Source organism: Beta vulgaris, chromosome 4, assembly GCF_026745355.1.
Source record: "Beta vulgaris subsp. vulgaris cultivar EL10 chromosome 4, EL10.2, whole genome shotgun sequence".
Taxonomy (NCBI): Eukaryota; Viridiplantae; Streptophyta; class Magnoliopsida; order Caryophyllales; family Amaranthaceae; genus Beta; species Beta vulgaris.
Window position 1 is genome coordinate 56,560,735 of NC_079205.1, and position 21,213 is coordinate 56,581,947.

Genomic DNA, 21,213 nt, shown 5'->3' on the forward strand with positions numbered 1-21,213 from the left:
ACTACGAAACATTGATTTAGCAAAAACATATTAAAAGTTTTAAAATATTTTATTTGAGGACTTACAAAATTATGTTCTAATCATTTTTTTAACACCGACGGGTAACTAATTGAAAAAAAAAAAAACGTTAATATGACAACGCACGCATAGCGTGCAAAAAATGCTATTAACATAATAAGTTGTCCTTTTAATGTAATTTTCACGTTTTTCAATTTAAACTTGCTTTTACTAAACTATACCTATTAAATTGACTATAACATAAGAGATAATATTGGTGGAGCTCACATCCAACAGGGAGAAAGATGGAATTAATCAATTAAAAATATAATTCTCATAACCGATATATAAAACATAGGGAGAAAGATGGAATTATCATATATAAAATCAAATATTAATATATTGATTAAAGAAATAATCTAGAGAATATCTTGACTAGCTTCAATTGCGTTATTCCAAATCCAAAAAAATGGAAAATTGTTTTACAAAAGTACAAAACTAAAACTATGAAGAAAAAATTAATTTAAATTCAAAATTACACCCATGATATAACTTTTTTTATATAATGATAAGAAAAAATAATATAAGGAAACCATACGCTCCTGCTCGAGACCAGATAAACTTATAATATGAATTTCCGTTTTAAGACAAGAACTACGAGTTAAGTGTCTAGGAGGGTACTCAACTCTAATGAAAGTATCAGTTAAGGTACTGAACTTTCATTTGTACCAGTTAAGGTACTCAAATTCGATGTCTGTTAACTTAAGGTATTGAACTTTGGTTTGTACCATTAACATCCCCAAAAATAAAAGAAAAATATGACGTGACATTAATTAAAAAGAAAAAGGTGACATGGCACATGACATTAATTATAAAAATTCCAAACTCTTTACTCTCTCCTCTAATTCCTCACCTTCTTTTCTCTCTCCTCATATCCCAAACTCTTTTCTCTCTCCTCTGATACCTCACTTCTAAAACATCAAACAAAAAAAAAAAAAAGAAGATCATCATAAATTCATGGCACACATAAATCCAATGATCATATTATATCCCCAAATAAACTCACGCAGGTTCTGCAATCCAGAACCTAGATTAACATATGCCCACAAGCCTGTAAGATTTCAACATATTAATCTCACATCCCGAAAATTGGTGATGGAAACCGGATGTGAAGAGCATAAATTAAGAACTAAATCAAGACCTCGTTAAGATTACGGGTACAGAGTGAATTGAATTATCATTGATACCCTTATAGATGAAGATGGGAACAGCAATGCCTCAAGAGGGTAACGACTTGGAATTGAACTAAACAAAATGGTACTACAAGTTCGCAAACATACACCAAAAAATCCAGTCAGTTCCACATTTCATCAACTAAATACCATATATCACCCATTTATTCAAAAATTCACAAATCATAATTCCGTAACAACAAATTCACACATCTACATAATTCACGATTCACAAACCTATAAATAATTACAGTTCATGAATCCGTGAATTCATAATTCACAAATTTATAATTCTATAAATTTAGAATTCAAAATATCACAAGTCTATAAATCAAAAGGATCAAAAATTTGAATGTCTGAGAGGCTGAGAAAGAGGGTAAGGGAAAAGAAATAACCAAACTGCTTTCGGCAGTAGGGTGTACACTCTGTATCCTGTCAAACATCGGGTCATTCTCGGAGTGGCTAACCTCCATCGTTGGTTTCAGAGACTATGTGGTTTCTGCTGTAGCTGATCTCGTCCACCATCCTTTTTACTACGTCGTTTTGTTAGGTTTCCCACTCTCTCTCCTCTACTCATGGGCTTCCAGAATTCTCCTTCAAAAGGGTCTCCTCGATTCTTTTTCTGGGGTGAGTTTTAGAAGTGATTATGAATTTATGATGATCTTCTTCTTTTTCTTTTTGTTTGATGTTTTAAAAGTGAGGTATCAGAGGAGAGAGAAAAGAGTTTGAGATATGAGGAGAGAGAAAAGAAGGTGAGGAATCAGAGGAGAGAGAAAAGAGTTTGGAATTTTTATAATTAATGTCATGTGTCATGTCACTTTTTTTTATTTAATTAATGCCACGTCATATTTTTCTTTTATTTTTGGGAGGTTAACGGTACAAACCAAAGTTCAGTACCTTAAATTAACAGACATCCATTTTAATTACCCTAACTGGTACATTTAAAAGTTCAGTACCTTAACTGATACTTTCATCAAAGTTCAGTACCCTCCTAAACCCTCAACTCCAAGAACTACTCTACTATCATGCTTGAGCTCTCAGTCAAAAACTCTAATACATTTTTTCGTCTCTCTCACACACGCCAATTCAAATCTGAAATTTGTGTGTCAAAACAAATAATAATCTGAAATTTCGTATTTTCTCTCTCCTCTTCCTCTTCATCTTCCTCGTGCTCGAATTGCAGAAGCTGGTTCCAGGTTCTTCTTTTGGTCCTTAGATTAATCTACTTGTTCAGACGATTTTTGTTATTGTTGCGAATTTTGGTGTCAAATTGCTATGTTTAGATCTGCTTCATGTGATTATTCATGCCATTGTTTTTATGCGGTTGTTATTGTTTGTTTCATGAATTCAACCTAATTTTTCTTTATCTCATATACTTGGTTATTTCATGGTATAACTTGTTAATTCATGTTTGTTTGTTTCATGGAACTAAATGATAACAAAATTTATGTTACAGTTTGTAGATGGGCATATTTTCATGCCATTATTCACTTGTTCTTGATTATTTCATCAGATCAAATTTTCAAGCGTTGTCATCCCTGGGCCCCGGGCGGCCTCCCCTCCTGCCCTCGCTCAGGGACGGGCCTGCACCCATACCTTAATTCTTAGTATGTGTTTATGTCGTGTAACACCAAAAATTGAGTCTTCTCATTATAAGTATATTGTAATTATTAACAACCTAGTTGTAATGATTGCATTGTCTTTTAGGTGATTGCATTGTTTTTGGTTGCATAATTGCCCGACCTTAGATTGCGCGAAATGAATCAATAGGCACTGTTTTACTAATGAAGGTTAGGTGGGTACATGAGGAGGTTTGGATAATTGAATTGGATGTTTTGAATTTCGAATTATCGAATGTGATTTGTAATTGGTAATTATCAGATTGATAAGTTGGTTGTAGCTTGTAATCGGATTTGAGATTATAATTATGGTATTTAACTTTGTATATCACTATTATGTGATTGGTCTGACTTTGTTTTTGCACTTCATTACCACATTTTTGATTTTTATGTCCTGAAAATGGTACTACTTTTGTAAATATAGTTGTGATTAATGGTTGGATCTTTTATATGGCACTACTGAAATTAAGTTCAAGGAGTTCATAGAGCTGCCACAACCTTTAGAAAGAGTCTTATTGTGAAATCGTGCCATATCCTTTATTAATAGGTTGCATGCCACCTGAATTTTTGAGCTGCAGAATCATCAATCATGGCAATTGGCAATATGATGATTTGTTTCCTAATTTCATTACTTCATAAGTCTGGAAGGAAGCAGGAATGAACTGCGTTCATAGTGAGTGAAGAAAAGCCACATCTCCGATTTTCGAGGTTTCCTTTTCTCAGTCCCAGTAGGACAAGTAATATTGCCTACAAAAATAGACCCAGAGTTGTATATTCAGTGAGGACTTTTATGAAATGAGGCTTTAGTGTCGAGCTTTTGTGTTTGAACATTGAGTGTGATCATTCTTGTTCAGTTCGAATAGGTTGTTAACAAAAAATATATTGTTGTTGCCATTAAAATCAACTTTAGAATGCATTGCTTTCTAAAATTTATTCGTCAATCCGCCATTAAAATAATTTAAAAACCTCGCATTCATCAAGATTCATATCAATTATGGTGAGATCTAAACTTATTTATCTAATCTGATCTACTCTTATCTTATTTTTATTCGATTCCAATTAAGTTGAGCTAAACACAACCTTAGTTCACCAATGACTATCAACAACCTAGACTCCACAGTTTACATTTACCATGTCATCCAAACTCCAAATTTGGAATCTCTCCTCTCTGTTCTTTTTATCTTTACATACTTTAGAATAAGAAAATATCCTTATCTATCCCACATTCACCACATAACCCGTGAAGCCTTGCATGAATGTAATTGACCTCTCTTATCAGCACTCTGAAGTCTCCTACATATGCTGATTTATGACATTTGTCAATTTGTTTTAGATAGGCTAATGGAAGGAAGTACAAATCTGAAGGCTTTATCATTTGGTGCATTTTGGTGGCATATGTTCTGTGGCTTGGGAATTCCAGTAGCTTTCTGGGTGTCCCATCATTTCCGTGCAGCTGATCTCAAATCTGGTCCTGATCGTGCTCTGCTTATACTTTGGGTTTGTGAATCTCACCCTTCCTTATTGGACTGGAGCTTCTTTCACCCATATTGCATTTTATGTAAATTTCCTTGCTTTAGCCACCTCTTGGAAGGGTTCAAATTCCTTTCTTGTTGCTGCAGGCCACTCAGTGTCCCATTGTAATCTTGCTTTCCAGTTTTTTCAGGAAAAACCCAGGAAGATGCTCGGTATGGTTGCCTTTTTCTTTCACTTTTGTTATTACTTTTTTTGGAGTGGGGACAGGGATGGGGTTATACATATTTGATGTATTGATCACTTTAGTACATTGATTGTGGGGTCTTTTGTGGTTCTCTTAGTACTTGAGGGCGGCAGGACGCGGACTACTGGGACTTTTTGCAGGTGTGATTTACTCTTTCTCTTTATCCCAGTATTCTCAAATCTCCATCTCTTTGAGTTACTTTCTAGGGTCATGGACTTTTGGCTGCTGGATTGTAGCACCTAGCTTCTGTTGAATTTAGTTTGACGCATTAAGAGGTGAAAAAAAAAGTCTGTCTTTATAAGTGATTAATGGTTATGAAGTTTCTAGTGATTTATGCTTTATAACTCTCATAGTGTTTAGCCATGCTTAGCTCTAATTGGTGTCATTTGAATGTTGTGTTGAGTATCTGTTTCAATCAGGGTTGAAAGGCATGAATGATGAGGTTATCATTACGAAAGCGACATCTTGTCCTTTCTGAGAAATTTCTAGTTCACTCCATTCTCTTTCCAAGAATTTATGGTTCCTCGCCTGACTATCCTTGCCATATGCAAGGGCGAGAAGGGATTACAGGGTAGCTAAAAGGCAGGTAGGCACTATACACATTTTATTGATTTGCACGATTCTGACTTGAAGTTGGGAGTTTCTTTCATAACTTCTCTAGAATTTGGATTCTTTATCTGGTAATGAAAGACACGTGCTCTTTCTTCTGGTGTGTTAAGATTGTCATATACTCATATGCTGACTTGTTTCTTTTACCGTGGTGTAAAAAAGCAGCATAACACTATTCAAATTCCTTGAGGCTCTCAAGTCGGGCATTGGGAATGCTATTAGAATTTTACGTAACCTTAACTTTGAATTATGTAATCAATGGAATCTTTTCGATCTAACTTCTACTTGGTTGGGGGGGGGGACGCAAGTTTCTCCTCTGGGGTACTGCTATTTTAAACTCATGTCTATTTCCTCGTGTCGGGGAGCAATAGGTTTGTATGCTGTGTAGGCGATTCTGTATAACCCATCTCTGGGGTTTTGAGAATGTGTAAATTGGTGGTCTTCTTGGGTATCTAGTAATGTATAAGACTATCTAATGTACTCAGTGGGAGTTTTCAAAACTATGTCCTAATTACAGTCCTCATGGTCTAGGACATTCATTTATGCAGATTAAAAGGTCTTATGGGATTATACCCATGCTTGTTGTTTGTCTATGCTTTTTCACAAATTATTGCCTCTATTAGCAGGTAAAGTTGAGTCAGTAATACCTATCCCTTGTTTGCTGCAGGAGCTTTTGTCTTTGCTCTTGGAGCTATTAGCTTGGGTGCTCCAGTTGGCTCAAAGTATGTAAAAAAAGGGCCATGATTAATCTTGTCAATAGAATTCTGCAAATGAATGACAGGTTGAGCCTAAAATAATTTATGACTAACAAAGTGAAAGAAAGCACTGCCTCCATTTTTTGATAGTTACATTTGGTATATTTGCACTATTCATTTCACCACTTTGACTCTTTTGTCTTTTATATGTATTTTCGAAATATCAACTTTTTGTAACTTTAACAAATACACAATTAAAGATATTAATGCTCAAAGTTTTAAGTGTAAAAAAGTCGAAGTAAAGTGTAACTATTAAATAAGAATGTAGGGAGTAACTATTATTGGACTTTAAATGTCATCAATTTTCAATTTTGTAGGATTCGAATCTTGCAAGTAGCCTAGTACCTTTTTTTTTTTTGGAAATGTATATAGATTGTCTCCGTTTCACAATACATGCATCATCTCTCATTTGGGCCCCCACTAATTTTATTCTCCCTTCTTTAGTGCGTGCATGTTGCTTTTGTTACTATTTATGCTTTTTCTTTCGCCATTACTGTCAAAAGAACGGATGTAATGGATCAAAGAATGCTCTAACGCGGCAAGTCACTGTTATGTGACGGACGACAGCGAGAAGGACGTGGTTTTTGTCGCGGCGTTCTATAACGGGATTTCTCGGAACAACAACTTCCAATTCCGTTACATAATGGAATGGCTGATTTTCAATTACATGGTCGCAGCTGGCAACCAAAACTATCATTTACTTCCATTAATTAATGACAACAGTGAGCTTGTGAGAATGTGTTTTTTTCCCCTCATAGCTTCTTTTGGGCTTAAAGATAATAAATTGTGGATGAAATTACAATTGTGCCATTAGTGGTTTTCACTAAGAAGGCTTCTCACCATGATAATAAATTAATAATGATAAAGTGTGTTGCATTGCAAAGTGGAAAATGTTGGTACAAAGTGAACATCACCTAGATCCCACAAGATTTCTTTTGTACAATTCCCCAATTTTTAATATTTCATTCACAAAAAGACCAATAAAACTGCGCAGTTTGTGGTCAGTATCAACCATGACCATCGTATGAAAGCAAGGATAAACATATTCTCTGAACATGAAACGAAGTTCTCGTGAAAAATCCACATTCACTTCATTTTCTCATTTGTAGTGAAGGCATAGGTAAGATTATTTACTAGTGCTATATATTTCTTTGTGGGACAGGTATATGCTGAGCACAATCAACTGGTCTTTGCTGATGTCATCATTTGCAGTTAAGTGAATGCTCTCTATCTATCCCTAACGCACATAGAGGCACCCACTCAAATGGGCCCTTGTGTTCATCATTTACTCTGTGGCAAACTTATCCTTAACTTTTAACTTTCAGTTCAGTCTAGCTTTTCATTTTTAAATTATCGATGCTTGGTGATGGTGACCTTGTAGCAATTCATTCTTGTTTTGCTTAGTCCTATGTCTTATTGTTTTGGCTATAGAGATCTATCTCATTTACTCTATGGAAAGCTTTTCCATTACATAATTATTGACTTTCAGCCTACTTGCTCTAGTGCTTAACTGATGACATTTGGTGACGGTGATCTCCTAGGCTGTTGGTTCTGCTTAGTATCCTTGGTGAGTTGTAATATTTTCAGATCTTTGCTAAATTTTTACCATGTGGTTGTTTGGTTGGTATAGAAGTAAAAGTTCGATGAGTAGTGTGTAATTAAATAGTTGGTAGGTTGACAAAATTAGTAGAAAATTTTTATTTCGCACAAAATGGAATGACTCACTTAATACCCCTTAGGTAATAGTTCCACATAATTTCAGGAATTTCTACCTCTTATAATCAACCAAACCTTAGTTTCATAAGGCATGAGTTGCACTGAGGCACTAAGGTGATAGTCTTTGGAGACTCACAACTCGTCATCTGTAATGAATAAACATAGATAGGAGAGATCTTTGGAGACTCACAACTCGTCATCTGTAATGAATAAACATACATAGGAGACCCAAAAACAGTAAATTAATGGCAGAAAGGGGAGATTATAGGAAGTGAGAAAGACGATTAGAGAAGTGCAAGTGATGATATGATTAATCACCGATTGCAACCTAGCCACTTTTTCGAGAGGAATCACACTCTCCCAATGAAACTGACGGACTACTTTTCACCAATTTTCAACATAACCTTTTCTTTCTAGTTACCCCTTAGTTTTTCCTTAATAAACTACTTACCTTATTCCCCAAGCTAAAAATCAAGATAATACCTAAATTACCCTCCCTCCTGATATCAACTCATTACCTCATCAATGATCAAAAGCATAGCCCCAGTGGCAGTCAGATGTGTGTCTAAGGTAGAGACCTTGGCCAAAACCTTTAATCACATTGAGTTTGTCCACATACTGCTATGAATCAACATAGCTTGGACACCAATAAATGCATAAATTGAGGAAGAAGATGAAGATTTGATTGATAAGCTGAAAATTACAGAAATAAAAGATAGATTGCCAAGTATTCGAGTGACTTGACACACTCCCAAATGAACTCTTAAAAGGTCCCTAATATTCTCAACAATTTTCAACATGTCCTTCTCTCTCTAATTATCCCTATATATAGTGTAATTACCCTAGCACAACTACCTAGCTTATTCCCCAAGCTACTAATTACGATAATACCTAAATTACCCTCCCCTAAAATATCAGTTCATAGTACATACCTAGAGAGAAGAATGATATTGTTGATGAGCTAGCTCAACAAACATCTCCAAAAAAAACTCAAGAATCTACTGATGACACTATTATGATAGGAAAACAACAATTGGAGTATTTGGTTAAAATCCACAAGATAACCAGGATATTGGTTGGGACATTAAGGTTCTGAGTAAGGATGGCTGCAATCAAGTACTTCCTTGATTATGGAGAACTTTACAAGAGAGACCTTGCTAAAATGTATTGATGCAGGAAAGGCCTTGACTTTCATGGTAGAAGTATGGCCTATGTGGGGCACATCATTATGGTTTAAAGATGAGATGACTGATCCATAGTTATGGTTTTAGCAATGTAAGAGGTTTAGACCTATCAGTAGAGCTCTGAAAACATAATTGAAATATGTCATAAAGCCTTGGCCGTTTAGAGGTTGGACAATGGATGCAATAAGAGCTATTCACCCTTTATCATTTTGGGGGCACTCCTATATTTTAATCATCACTGATTAGTTCTCAAAGTGGGTTGATGCTCAGGCCTTTAAATCATTAACACTAGTACATTGGCCTATTTCCTGGAAGTAGGAATGTTGACCAAGTTTGGAAATCTTAGAATCTATAGTTGTAGACCAAGCTTCAGTATCTAGGCTCTTTCAGTTCAATGAATGTTTGGAGAAGTACTTCATCCTGAAGTTTCATTCAAGTCATTACTATGATAAGGTCAATGAACAATTTGAATCTACAAACATCAGCTGAGGGATTGCTAAAATGGCTAGGAATTTACATGATTGTTACCCTATGGAGTATGGGCCTGTAGGACCTATAAGACTATAAGAGAGAGGCGACAGGTCTGACCCCCTTCCATTTGGTGTCTGCTAGGAGCCTAGGAGTACTGGAATCATGGCTATTGAAGCTATAGATGCTGAAATGACTAAACTAATGCTGTAGGAAGGATAAAAGGTCAAATAATGCGAGTTGCCAAAGCCTGGAAAACAAAAGGGTGGTAACAAAGACATGGTCTAGAAAATACAAACTTATTCCTTAGGGAAACGGTCGCCATAATGGGAAGGATGTTTCTTAATTTACAAGGTAATGTCTGGAAATGCATATGCATTGAAAACATCGAACGGTGCAATAAAATAAAGTGCATTAAATGACAAATTTCTGAAAAACTACCATCCTACAATATGGGAACAACATAAAGATAATCCATCATATGTCACTCTTACAAAGACATATTTAGCTTTATGAAAGTCTACAGTTATGCATATACTTCAATGTCCGATAAACTAAAGAACTCCTCTGAACATAACTAGGGAGATTCTTGAGTTTTCTGAGTGTGGAGTGCTTTGGAGGCAAGGACTAAGTGCGGAGTCTTGAGGAAGACCTTAGCTATCAGTTTCTCCAAAGCTTTGCATACACTAATCAGAGTTTACTCTGATCTTTCTTGTTTAGAAAAGATAAGTGAACCTAGGAGATCTACATTGCTGGGCAGTTGAGAAGCCCTTGGATTCTTTTGGGAAGGACTTAGTGTGGACTGCAGAGTCATGGACAGGTGATAGGGGTGTGTTAATGAGCCTAGGTGGCTCGCAAACTATTTAAGCTTGGCTCAAAATTTTCTAGAGCCGAGTATAGGAAAGTTCGATTTGAAAAGTTCATGAGCACACTCGAAATATGTTTTAGCTATATTATTTTCCATATTATAGAAATTAAAGAAAAGTTAGACTTAAATTGTGCAGCATACTTGTGAAAAGCTCTAAGTAAGTAGTAAAAACCTATTTATAGAATTTATGTAATATAATATTTTAACTTAAGTTGAGTTTTAAGGTAAATTGAACTAAAATATTTAAGCTCAAAAAAGCTCGAGACTCGGCTCGAGTTCGAGTAAAAGTGTTACGAGCCGAGCAACCCAATCGGCTCGTTAACATCCCTTTATGCAGGTTGCCAGGTTGTACATAGAAAAAGAACATAGGGTGACAACTTTCTGGTAGAGAAGTGCTACTTTATTGATGTTATAGTTTTGTTTACCGCTATGTGAAACCAATGAAGGGACATGTGCTGCTAACATATACTGGACATACTAGGCAAACGTGATTAGATAAAAGAAAGACCCCCTTCTACAGTTGATGCAGGAATTAAGTAGACCTCAGCTTCCAAAAGCACGAGTATTATATACATTTATAATATAATTAATAAGAGATGTTGTTTCGAGTACAAAATATGCTATAGAATTTATTGGTTTTTAGCTCCAACGGTGTGCCTTGCCTACGAGATTTACACACCTGCACCTAGGCTTCGTGCATCCTCCTCACATAAGTGGTCATGAAGCCTTTTTGTGTTTTTTTGTAAGATCGACACACTCCGGAACTAGTTTTCACAATTGCTGTATTAATGACAAGATTTGTGGAACACGACCAATAGATTATGTTTATAGCAACTTAGCTTTCAGCTATTTTTTTCAATGCTTGTATGAGATGAAGAGTTTACATAGTAAAAGAAAAGACTACCTATAAATTTTTAGATACTATTTCTTTAATCTTATTGTTTAAGAATTCTTTTGAATTCTAAAATACCTGGGGCAATGGAGATAGGACTTAGGAGTACTTCTGTTTCAAGACAAGCAAGCAATAATATGGTTCTAGTCTTTTCTTTAATCGAACTTGTCATGCTTTACCTATGCGTCATGAGTTCTTGGAGTTTCTAATGGTACTATACGATACGCTTTGGCAGTTCTCACCAGCTGCTGCTGTCTTTGGTGCATCTTGGGTAGACTGGCAGCGAATTTTTGCGAAAATCAGGTAACTTCTCTGATTTTCTATATGCCATAATATCGTTGCTGTTTCTTTTCATTTGATTTACACTTTTCTCATGAATGAAAATATGTATCTATAATTATTTAAGAACTTTAACAAGTTTTTTCTTTCCTTGCTACTTTAGCTGGAATTGGCTGTCGAAAGATATGATATAACTTATAAGACCTGGATACATTTTTACTACTTTTAACCATTTGTAAGAGACTTGGTGCATTGGCCACCGTGGGGGGAGGGGTGGTGTGTAGGTGCTGGAATAGGTTTAGACTTCAGAGTGCTGATAAGAGAGGTCAATTACATTCATGCAAGGCTTGATTAGGTTATATTGTGAATATGGGATAAGGAGATATTCTTATTTTAATTTATGTAAAGATAAAAAGAACATAGAGGAGGGATTCCAGATTTGGGGTTTGGATGACATGCTAGGTTGTTAATAGTACTTGATATATTGGGGCTTTTGCTCGGAAGGTTGAGTACTTGAGTCGTACACTCGTGTATAATGATGCTAATTTTTCCGTGACCTTGCTGGCTATTTCATCTTAGGCGATCAATAAGGGGAGTGCACAAAGGTGAACTGGTGAAGGGAATCTGAAAAGTCAAGTGATATATTTCTCTTCCTTAGCATCTATTTTAAACTTAGTTGGGGGGGGGGGTAAGGTAATAAAAAAACCACGTGATGTCATAGAGCTGTAAATTAGTAGTCCTAACTGTTGTGAGTATGTTCGAAAGGGAGATTAGTTATTGCTTTTGTTTTCAACCTTGTTATATAGAAGTATACTTTTTGTGTTTTTAAACAGATTCTTAATATGTTTACCAGATTTGTACATTAATTACTTATTTATTTTTTGTTTAAAAGATAAATTACAGTTTGAGAAAATTTAAATTGAGATTACATAAGGGGAATCTGAAAAATATCATTTCTAAAAGCTGTATACCCGTATCTGATACGCATACCTATGTCCATGTAACATAGCATGTGAGTGAACCAATGAAACATGAAGACAAACATAATGCATGGAAGTATGGAACAGTAGGTCAGATTCTAAGACCAGGAGATCTAATCATCTAGACTTATTTGTGGAGACTTATTTTTTTGGAAAGGAAGGTGATGTTATAAGTCTTAAGTAGTTAAGTTTATTGTAAGAATAACCGAGTTTGTATCGCAATGCTATCTATTCATCCTATTTTACAGATTTATGACATTAAGTCATTCAGAATTTCTAATTATGCTAAAATCACGTGAAGCATTTGGTGTGAACTCTGTTTTATTCCAATTTCTGTATAAAGCTATGTAGTAAAAACAATACATCTGATAGAAAATCCTTATCACAAAAAGTATAATATTATGTAACTTTATTTAGTCAATCTAGTGGGAATTAACTGAAAACAGATATAATTTATATTCTGAACAAGCTATTAGTAAGAAACTATAGCTTGTTATGCATTTTTTTCCAGAAAGGTAACCTGTGTAAGAGTTATTTTGAAAAAAAACTACCTATAATTTTGTTTATTATGTTAGAAACTTTTTTTGTCATCCAAAAGGTTGTGAAAGAGTACAAATGTCACTTTTTGGTATGTTGACTTAAGTTTCCGGTGCTGACTGTGAATGTGCATGTCATATGATTTTTTTTTTTCTACTCTTCATTTTCACATGTTTTCCCTGATTTGCACTTAAAGCTGTAATTAACTGGATATTTTGGCAAGAAATAAAGAAAGAAGATGATATTTGATTGATAATAATGGAAATTACAGAAAATAAAGATAGATTTGCCAAGTTTTGATAGCGCTGTCTGAATAGACTTCCTGAGGGATGTTTTTGTATAATGAAGGGCAAAGGATAATAATTCATGCACCAAGGCTCATAGAATCATCTAAATACATCAGCGGGTTGAGACAATAAATCATTGGGTGTCCAAGTTTCAGCATCATGTAATAGCCTTGTTAGCGAAATCAAGAAAGGACGACATGCTCAAAATTAAGCACATGACTTCAACTATGTGAAAGTCTCATAAAAGAGGACTTAGAAGCTTGCCAGCAAAGCTTTGCTCTAAATGATCCACCAATATATTTGTAGCATGTACATATATACCCAGGTTGACAAATGAATCACCTGCTATTCTTCAATGCACTATTCTCTCTTAAACGGATCATGAAGGGCATTATTAACCAGTGAATAGGTATGCCTTACCACAGTAGTAAATGGCGAGACTCTGGCAGGTCTGTCCATGTGAGCAAGTTCATCAAAGTTTGCTAAGATATCTGACATAAAAAAGTTCCTGTTCTTAAGGCTACCAGCAATAGACTTTGCTGCTGTTCACCAATAGAATAATTAGAGTGTGCTGCCATGCTGGACTTGTTTCACACAATCCACTAAAACTGCACTCTGTAGTTTCTACATTCAATCTTAATTATTAAAATATGAATTCCGTCCAATGTTCTATATTTTGTGATGAAGGTATTAAGATTTTTTTTTACCATCTGTCAAGTATAGCATGCAACTTTCCTTATATATGCACTTTCAGGCCAACAGGATCTATTGATTATATGGTTTGCCTTCCAGCACTTGGTTCTGTCATCGGGTCCTGGTTTGGGGCCTGGCCAATGCCACTTGATTGGGAGAGGCCATGGCAGGTAATATATATGTTTCTATAAACTGTTCTATCTGTTTCTTTATTTTCGTTAAAGGCTATCAAGTTGATGTTCTAACAACGAGAAGCTCAAAACTGGAGGAAAGATATTATGAAATGGCAATCAGACTAGCTTCATGTTTAAGGCAAAGAGTATAAGACCATGAGATATTGGTGGAATGGGAGTATCGGACTACTTTATTAGATGAGAACCATTCAAGAAATACTAGAACTGAGGATGACTGGTTCTAAATACGACGAATGTTATGGTAAAACCTTATTTGAAACGATGTGATAGAAAGCAACGTGCAACTTGAGGGACATGATCTGTTGTGGATTTTGATATCCATCATTCTCAAATAAAGGATGCTCTTAACTCTACATCCTTTGTTCTGTTAACTCGAACCCACATTTCTTTTGTTTTGGAATGTTTTAGAAGATTATATAATAGAGCTGAGGCCAAGCTTGATAAAGCAATTTAGAGAATCAAAGGAAGCGATTTAGAAAGTAGACTATAGGCCTATCAAGATTTAAGAATAAACTACAGGTGATCAGATATTTGGCAATCTAAGATCCGGGTAGTGAATTTCGGATTGGCCTTTCTCTAGTGTGTGTCAATGTTTTTGTATACATGTGTTTTTGATGCACATTATGCCTTTGTATCTATCTGAGCCATATTCTTTCCCATACATGTGTGTATAGAGAAAGAACCCTCAGCTTTCTTAGTTTCGACTTTCTAGTTTGACAGCATCTTAAGCAGACCAGACCTGGACAAGAAAGCTTCTCGAGCGTCTATGGCTCTATTCAAAGGAATTAGTAGAAAGGTGCACTGAAAGATATTTTGAAGCAGGCTGATGAATGAGTCTGAAGAGCACCCTGATAAAATAAAAGAACTATTACGTTAATTGTCAAGAGTCAAGACTCGTAGGAGCGTTCACGGTTTCGTTTGGTGTGGTTTGGGGCATATCCTGAACCAAATAGCAAATAAACGATCTGTTATTTTCCAAACAAACCAAATCATAGGCTGAGGAGCATATCATAGAAGATGAGAGTTAGAAGGCGAGAGAGGTGCTGTGGGGTCTGGATGGTATCCAGTATTGCTCTTCCTATTGCTTGTGGCTACTTGATTTGTGGAGTTTGTGTGATAGTGATTGGTGATAATGGATGTTGGAATTTTGTGGTGACATTGACCTTTTGTGGTTCAAGTTGATTTTGGTGGACAATGTACTACATTTCGCATGTTGAGGTTGATTATAGCTTGAATAAGGAACAAAAAGATTTATGGAAAAGAAACCTCATGGTTATAGTTAGGTTTTGTGGTTTGAAAGCAATGTTGAGATTTCTAGAATGGAGCCACCTCCATTAGTCTAAGCAAAGATTGCGGGATATTTAGGCTTTAATTTTGTTCTTTTTGGGATAACTTGTCCTCTATATTTATGAAACAAATTATGTATTTTTATTGCCTTGTCTATACATAATTTCCGTTTAATTATAAAAAAGAACCTAAAAGAGTTTGGTCGAGTGGTAAGGTATGCAACTTTACGGCCGTGGGATCAAATATGAGAAATTTGAGATTGGGGGTTTCCTCTTACCCTTACCCCCACTCCCAAGAGGTATTGCATGTTAAGTCAGATTAGGTTAGTGTGCACAAAGTTTCAATTTTATCAACTTAGAATAAAAAAAGCACTAGAACGAAATGCATGATGTCAGAAGCATTTCTTCTTGTATGGGGTTCCGGAGCATTCCCATTATGATGTGTCATCACGATGAATGAACTCGTTAGAAACTTCACTTAGATTTCTAACTTGAGTCTGGCTAGCTTGGGATGTACATGGTGAGTACAAACATATATAGTTTATATTTGTACAAACATAATTCATAGATATAAGATCACACCTCTTAGAATTACAAACATACCTTAAAAGGATGTACAATAATGTATAGGGATGATATAAAGAACTTATGGATATTCAAAATACATATCGCTTATAGATTAACAAATATTTTTGAAATATAATTTTTGGATGTAAATCATTTTATTCGTACAACCATAAATTTGTATATACAAATGTAGCTTTTGTTTGTGTATGTCTCTACTCTCTTTTAAGTTTATTTCTTAATTCGTGCGCTAAATCTAGTATGTACTTGTTCGGTACCAAACGGTTTATGAACTAGTCTTTTGCTCTAATATCTTTTGTATGTTTAACTCAAATTGCAGGAATGGCCTATATGCGTCACATATGGAGCACTGGTTGGCTATGCGATTGGCATGGTGACGTCTTTGATGCTATTTTTTCCTAGCTGTTGGAAGCATTACGTCAAAGTAGACTAAGATACAATGTACTCATGGACTCATCGTTTTGACTCAACATTGATTTCGTCCTTGAGTTGGGTTCCAAACCTCCATCCATCGAAATTCACATCCTACATAAATTTGGAACAGAAAAGAGATTCAAAGTTTTTCCTAAATAGTGAGGCTTTAAATTGAATCTCAAAAATAATGGTCGAGTTACTCTTTGCGCGGAATTTTTTTTTTCCTAAATAGTTTTTGGAAGTTTTTCATCCTTTGTAAATATGAGATCATTTAAATTAATTCACAGAGTTTCAACTACTCGAGAATTATTACAAAAGAGCCTAATAAAATATCCCTTATTAAATAAACCTCATCAATTTTGAAATTACGAAATAGTCGATTGAGGATGGGGTTCATAGTTTTGCAACATGTAAGAATAGTGCCTTGAATGGTGCCTTGACGGTGTTTGATAGAATGTGTGTAAAAAGGATGACATAAGGCTGCCTTTGAATACACATATCTCTCAATCTATATATGGTTTTGATGTGATTCGAATTGGAGGTGATAGCTTGTTCCAAGAGCTTTTCAACGATAGGCGATATGCCCAATTTCGCTGAGAAACGAGAAAGTTATGACTGTTTTACGAAGAACTGACAAAACTGTTTCGTCTTGCGCCTCGCCTTGGCAGGTTGGGGGGATCTTGCCCGGGCACTTTCAGTCGGGCGCGCAAGCTGTTTTGGAAAAGCGGATTTAGCCCGAGCAGGTTGGGCGGTTCGACGTTTTGTCCGGAAAACGCGTTTTTGACGTGGGAGTATAAATAGGTCATTAACCTAATTGTTTTATACGACGAATTATGACTTAACTTTCTCCGTAATCTGCTATTCCTCACATAATAAAATACTCTCTCTCTGCCTGTGGACGTAGCCAAATTGGTGACCACGTAAATCTGTTGTCTGATTTTTCTTTTGTTTTGCATTCATTGTTTGTTTCTCTCTCACGTCTGTCATAACAAATTGGTATCAAGAGCTGTGTGTTCGATCTTTGTGAGAAAGATGTCTGGAATGAATGTGAAGATTGATAAATTCACTGGGAGGAATAGTTTCAGTCTGTGGCAAATCAAGATGTGGGCTTTACTGAAGGAACAGGGGTTGTAGGCACCGTTGGCAAAGAAGTGAACGGATTCAGTCACCGCTGAGATGGAAATTCTAGAGGAAAAGGCGCATTCAACAATTATGTTATGTCTGTCTGACGACATAATTACTGAAGTTAATGCTACTCGTCTGTGGTTGAAGTTAAAGAGTTTATACATGACGAAATCTCTAACCAACAAGTTACTTTTGAAGCAACGTCTGTTCAGTCTGCGTATGCAAGAAGGTACCTCTCTAAGGGATCACTTAAATAAACTAAATATTATCTTGCTAGATCTTCGAAATATTGATGTTAAAGTAGATGATGAGGATGCTGCTTTAATATTGTTGATATCTTTGCCTGTATCATATGAGAACTTTGTGGATTCTTTTCTTGTTGGGAAAGATAGTATGTCGTTAGAAGAAATAAGATCTGCTCTTCATACTAGAGAGGTCCGTCATCAGACATCTGGTTCTAGTATAGAGAATCAGACATCTTGATTAGTAGTTACTGGGGGTAAGGGACAAAAGAAATTTGGTAAAAAGAAAATGAACTATAAAAATTCGAATTCTAAGGGTCCTAAAACTACTGATGTTTGTAATTACTGTAAGGAAAAGGGGCATTGAAAAAATGATTGTCCTAAAAACAAGAAGCAACAGGAAAAAAAATGAAGGTTATGCTGCTCTGGCAGAAACTGAAGGTAATTTTGAGGAAGATTTGGCCCTAGTTAATAACCAGCTGTCATATTGTAGAGATGTGTGGGTTCTTGATTATGGAGCGTCGTATCATATTAGTCCAAGAGAGTGGTTTTCAACTTATGAGCAGATAGATGGAGGCAATGTTTCTATGGCCATCAATGTTGCCTGCAAAGTAGTTGGAATAGGCTCTATCAAGGTGAGGACTCATGATGGTACATCCTATACCTTGAACGAAGTTAGGCATGTTCCACTAATGTCAAAGAATATGATATCTTTGAGTCTTCTTGATAGCAAGGATTTTAGTTTTCAAGGTGAAGGTTGAGTTATGAATGTCTATAAAGGTTCAAAGGTGGTTATGAAAGGTATTAAAAATGGTACTTTATATATATATATATATAATATATATATATATATATATATATATATATATATATATATATATATATATATATATTCTTCAAGGTACTACTTTGACAGGTTCTGCTGCTATTGCATCATCTGAGATTCACAAGGAGGAGTTGATCAAGTTGTGACATATGAGACTTGGTCACATGGGTGAAAGAGGGATGGAAATTCTGTCAAAGAGGGATCTTCTATGTGGGCACAAGATGCAGGATCTAAAGTTTTGTGTTTTATGAACACTGTGTGTTTGGGAAGCTTCATCGCAGCAAGTTCTCAAAGGCAGTTCATACAACGAAAGGTACCCTTGATTATATCCATTATGACTGTTGGGGACCTTCCCGAGTTGCATCTATTGGAGGTCACAAGTATTTTGTGTTGATGATCGATGATTATTCAAGAATGACTTGGGTAATTATGATGAAGCATAAAAGTGAGGCTTTCAAGAACTTCAAGCAGTGGAAGGTTTTAGTGGAAAATCAAGTTGAAAGGAAGATCAAAAGGTTGTGTACTGATAATGGTCTGAAGTTCTGTTGGTCTGAGTTCGATGAGTTCTGCAAGAATGAAGGAATTGCTCGCCATCATACTGTTAGAAATACGCCACAACAAAATGGAGTTGCAGAACACATGAATCAGACACTGTTGGAGAGAGCGAGGTGTATGCTCTCAAATGCTGGGTTAGCTAGGAGATTTTGGGTTGTGGGTACAATTTGCTATATGATAAACCGTGGACCTCACACAAGTATTGACTGTAAAACACCTTATGAGGTGTGGTCTGGTAAGCCTGCAGATTATTCTCTATTGAGAGTTTTTAGTTCTACTGTTTATTATCATGTAAATGAGGGTAAATTAGAACCTAGAGCTAAGAAGGGTGTATTTGTGGGTTTTGGGAGTGGAGTTAAGGGTAATAGAATCTGGTCACCTTCTGAGAGTCGTGTTATACTTAGTAGAAGTGTAATATTTGATGAGAATTTTATGCTTAACTCTCCTGTGAAGTCTATTGTGGTGTCTGTTAGTAGTAATGTTGATAAACATGTGGAGCTGCAAGTCACTCACGATGAGAGTGAATCACAGCACCAAGGTGGAGAAGATCAACATGGTGCTACTGAAGAGTCTTCTAGTCATCAGTCAACCACATCTGAAGTACATAATCATAACACTTGATAAAGCTAGAAGAGTTGGTGGTGGAGCCTCCAAAGAGGTATGGGTTTGAGGACATGGTTGCCTATGCACTATAGGTTGCTGAGGAGGTGGAGGTAGAAAACCATGAGCCATCCACCTATAAAGAAGCTGTTTCTGGAAGCGAGTCTGCTCAATGGCTTGCTGCAGTGGGAGATGAGATGGAGTCTTTGGATAAGAATCAGACTTGGGAGCTAGTTAAACGCCCTAAAGAGGGGAAGACTATCACATGCAAATGAGTCTTCAAGAAGAATGAAGGGTCTTCATCCTCTGAGGGGGTCAAGTATAAAGCTCGGGTTGTTGCAAGAGGGTTCATTCAAAGGGAAGGAGTTGATTATAACGAGATTTCTCACCAGTAGCCAGACATACTTCAATCAGGGTGCTACTAGCAGTAATATCACATCAGAATATTGAACTTGGGCAACTAGATGTGAGATATCATTTCCTGAGGAGTGAGACTAGAATCAAGGTGAAGAAGGTAGGAGCTGTTGATAATCCTGTTGATATGTTCACCAAGCCGGTTCCGCAGAGTAAGTTTCAACATTGTTTGGACTTACTCAATGTTCGTGATTGTTAGTTGCCCTCTTAGGGCAATTCTGGGGTCCTTAGGGACTAATCTGGTCTGGTTGCCTTTTGGGACAAGTCTGTTGTAGGGAGATTTTGGGCGTTGTGATCAATACATCTGCTTTCTGGCTTATTATGAGAGGATTCTAGTCAAGGTGGAGATTTGTAAGAATAGTGCCTTGAAGGTGTTTGATAGAATGCGTGAAAAAGGGATGACATAAGGCTGACTTTGAATACACATATCTCTCAATCTATAAATGATTTTGATGTGATTCAAATTGGAGGTGATAGCTTGTTCCAAGAGCTTTCCAACGATAGGTCATATGCCCAATTCCGCTGAAAAACGAGAAAGTTATGACTGTTTTACGAAGAATTGATGAAACTGTTTCGTCTTGCGCCTCGCCCTGGCAGGTCGGGAGGATCTCGCCCGGGCACTTTCAGTCGGGAGAGCAAGCTGTTTTGGAAAAGCGAAATCTCGCCCGGTCGGTCGGATTTCGCCCAGGCAGGTCGGGCGGTTCGACGTTTTGTCCGAAAAACACGTTTTTGACGCGGGAGCATAAATAGGTCATTAACCTAATTATTTTATACGACGAATTAAGACTTAATTTTCTCAGTAATTTGTTATTCCTCACATAATAAAATATTCTCTTTCTCTGTCCGTGGACGTAGCCAAATTGGTGAACCACGTAAATCTGCTGTCTGATTTTTCTTTTGTTTTGCATTCATTATTTGTTTCTCTTTCACGTCTGTCATAACATAACATTTGTGTCCTTGAGTAATTAGGAGACATTTTGAATAAATTGAGAAGGTTCGAACTACTCATGATTCTCTAAAAGAAACCTATGGTTTCTATAAATATATACAATAAAAAATGATACAGTATTTCCCATTTTGAAAACCTAAGTACGTGTCTTAGAGGCATGTAAAGCAAATGAATCTATGAAAATAGTTAC

General features: G+C 36.1%; 1 protein-coding gene across 7 annotated transcripts; it reads left to right on the plus strand.

Annotated features, from left to right (window-relative positions):
* Positions 1–2,235: 2,235 nt before the first annotated feature.
* On the plus strand, positions 2,236–16,610 carry LOC104890592 (uncharacterized). Of its 7 annotated transcripts, none has more exons than XM_048643379.2 (10): positions 2,236–2,425; positions 2,743–2,836; positions 4,182–4,345; positions 4,468–4,533; positions 4,663–4,705; positions 5,842–5,896; positions 7,092–7,140; positions 11,293–11,360; positions 13,895–14,003; positions 16,218–16,610. In XM_048643379.2, the coding sequence occupies exons 3-10, from the start codon at positions 4,190–4,192 to the stop codon at positions 16,329–16,331; spliced, it is 660 nt and encodes a 219-aa protein (XP_048499336.1). In that variant the 5' UTR covers positions 2,236–2,425; positions 2,743–2,836; positions 4,182–4,189; the 3' UTR covers positions 16,332–16,610. The 7 variants fall into 7 exon arrangements, with proteins under 7 accessions (XP_048499336.1, XP_057250383.1, XP_048499334.1 ...); XM_057394400.1 differs by lacking the exon at positions 2,743–2,836 and adding an exon at positions 3,396–3,521; XM_048643377.2 differs by lacking the exon at positions 2,743–2,836 and adding an exon at positions 3,427–3,521.
* The last annotated feature ends 4,603 nt before the right edge of the window (positions 16,611–21,213 follow it).

Bases quoted from the DNA above. Each gene is read 5' to 3' on its own strand.
- LOC104890592 (XM_057394400.1), top strand. The intron at 4,534-4,662 runs GTATGGTTGCCT...TGGTTCTCTTAG, and splicing joins AAAACCCAGGAAGATGCTCG to TACTTGAGGGCGGCAGGACG. The intron at 7,141-11,292 runs GTTAAGTGAATG...ACGCTTTGGCAG, and splicing joins TGCTGATGTCATCATTTGCA to TTCTCACCAGCTGCTGCTGT.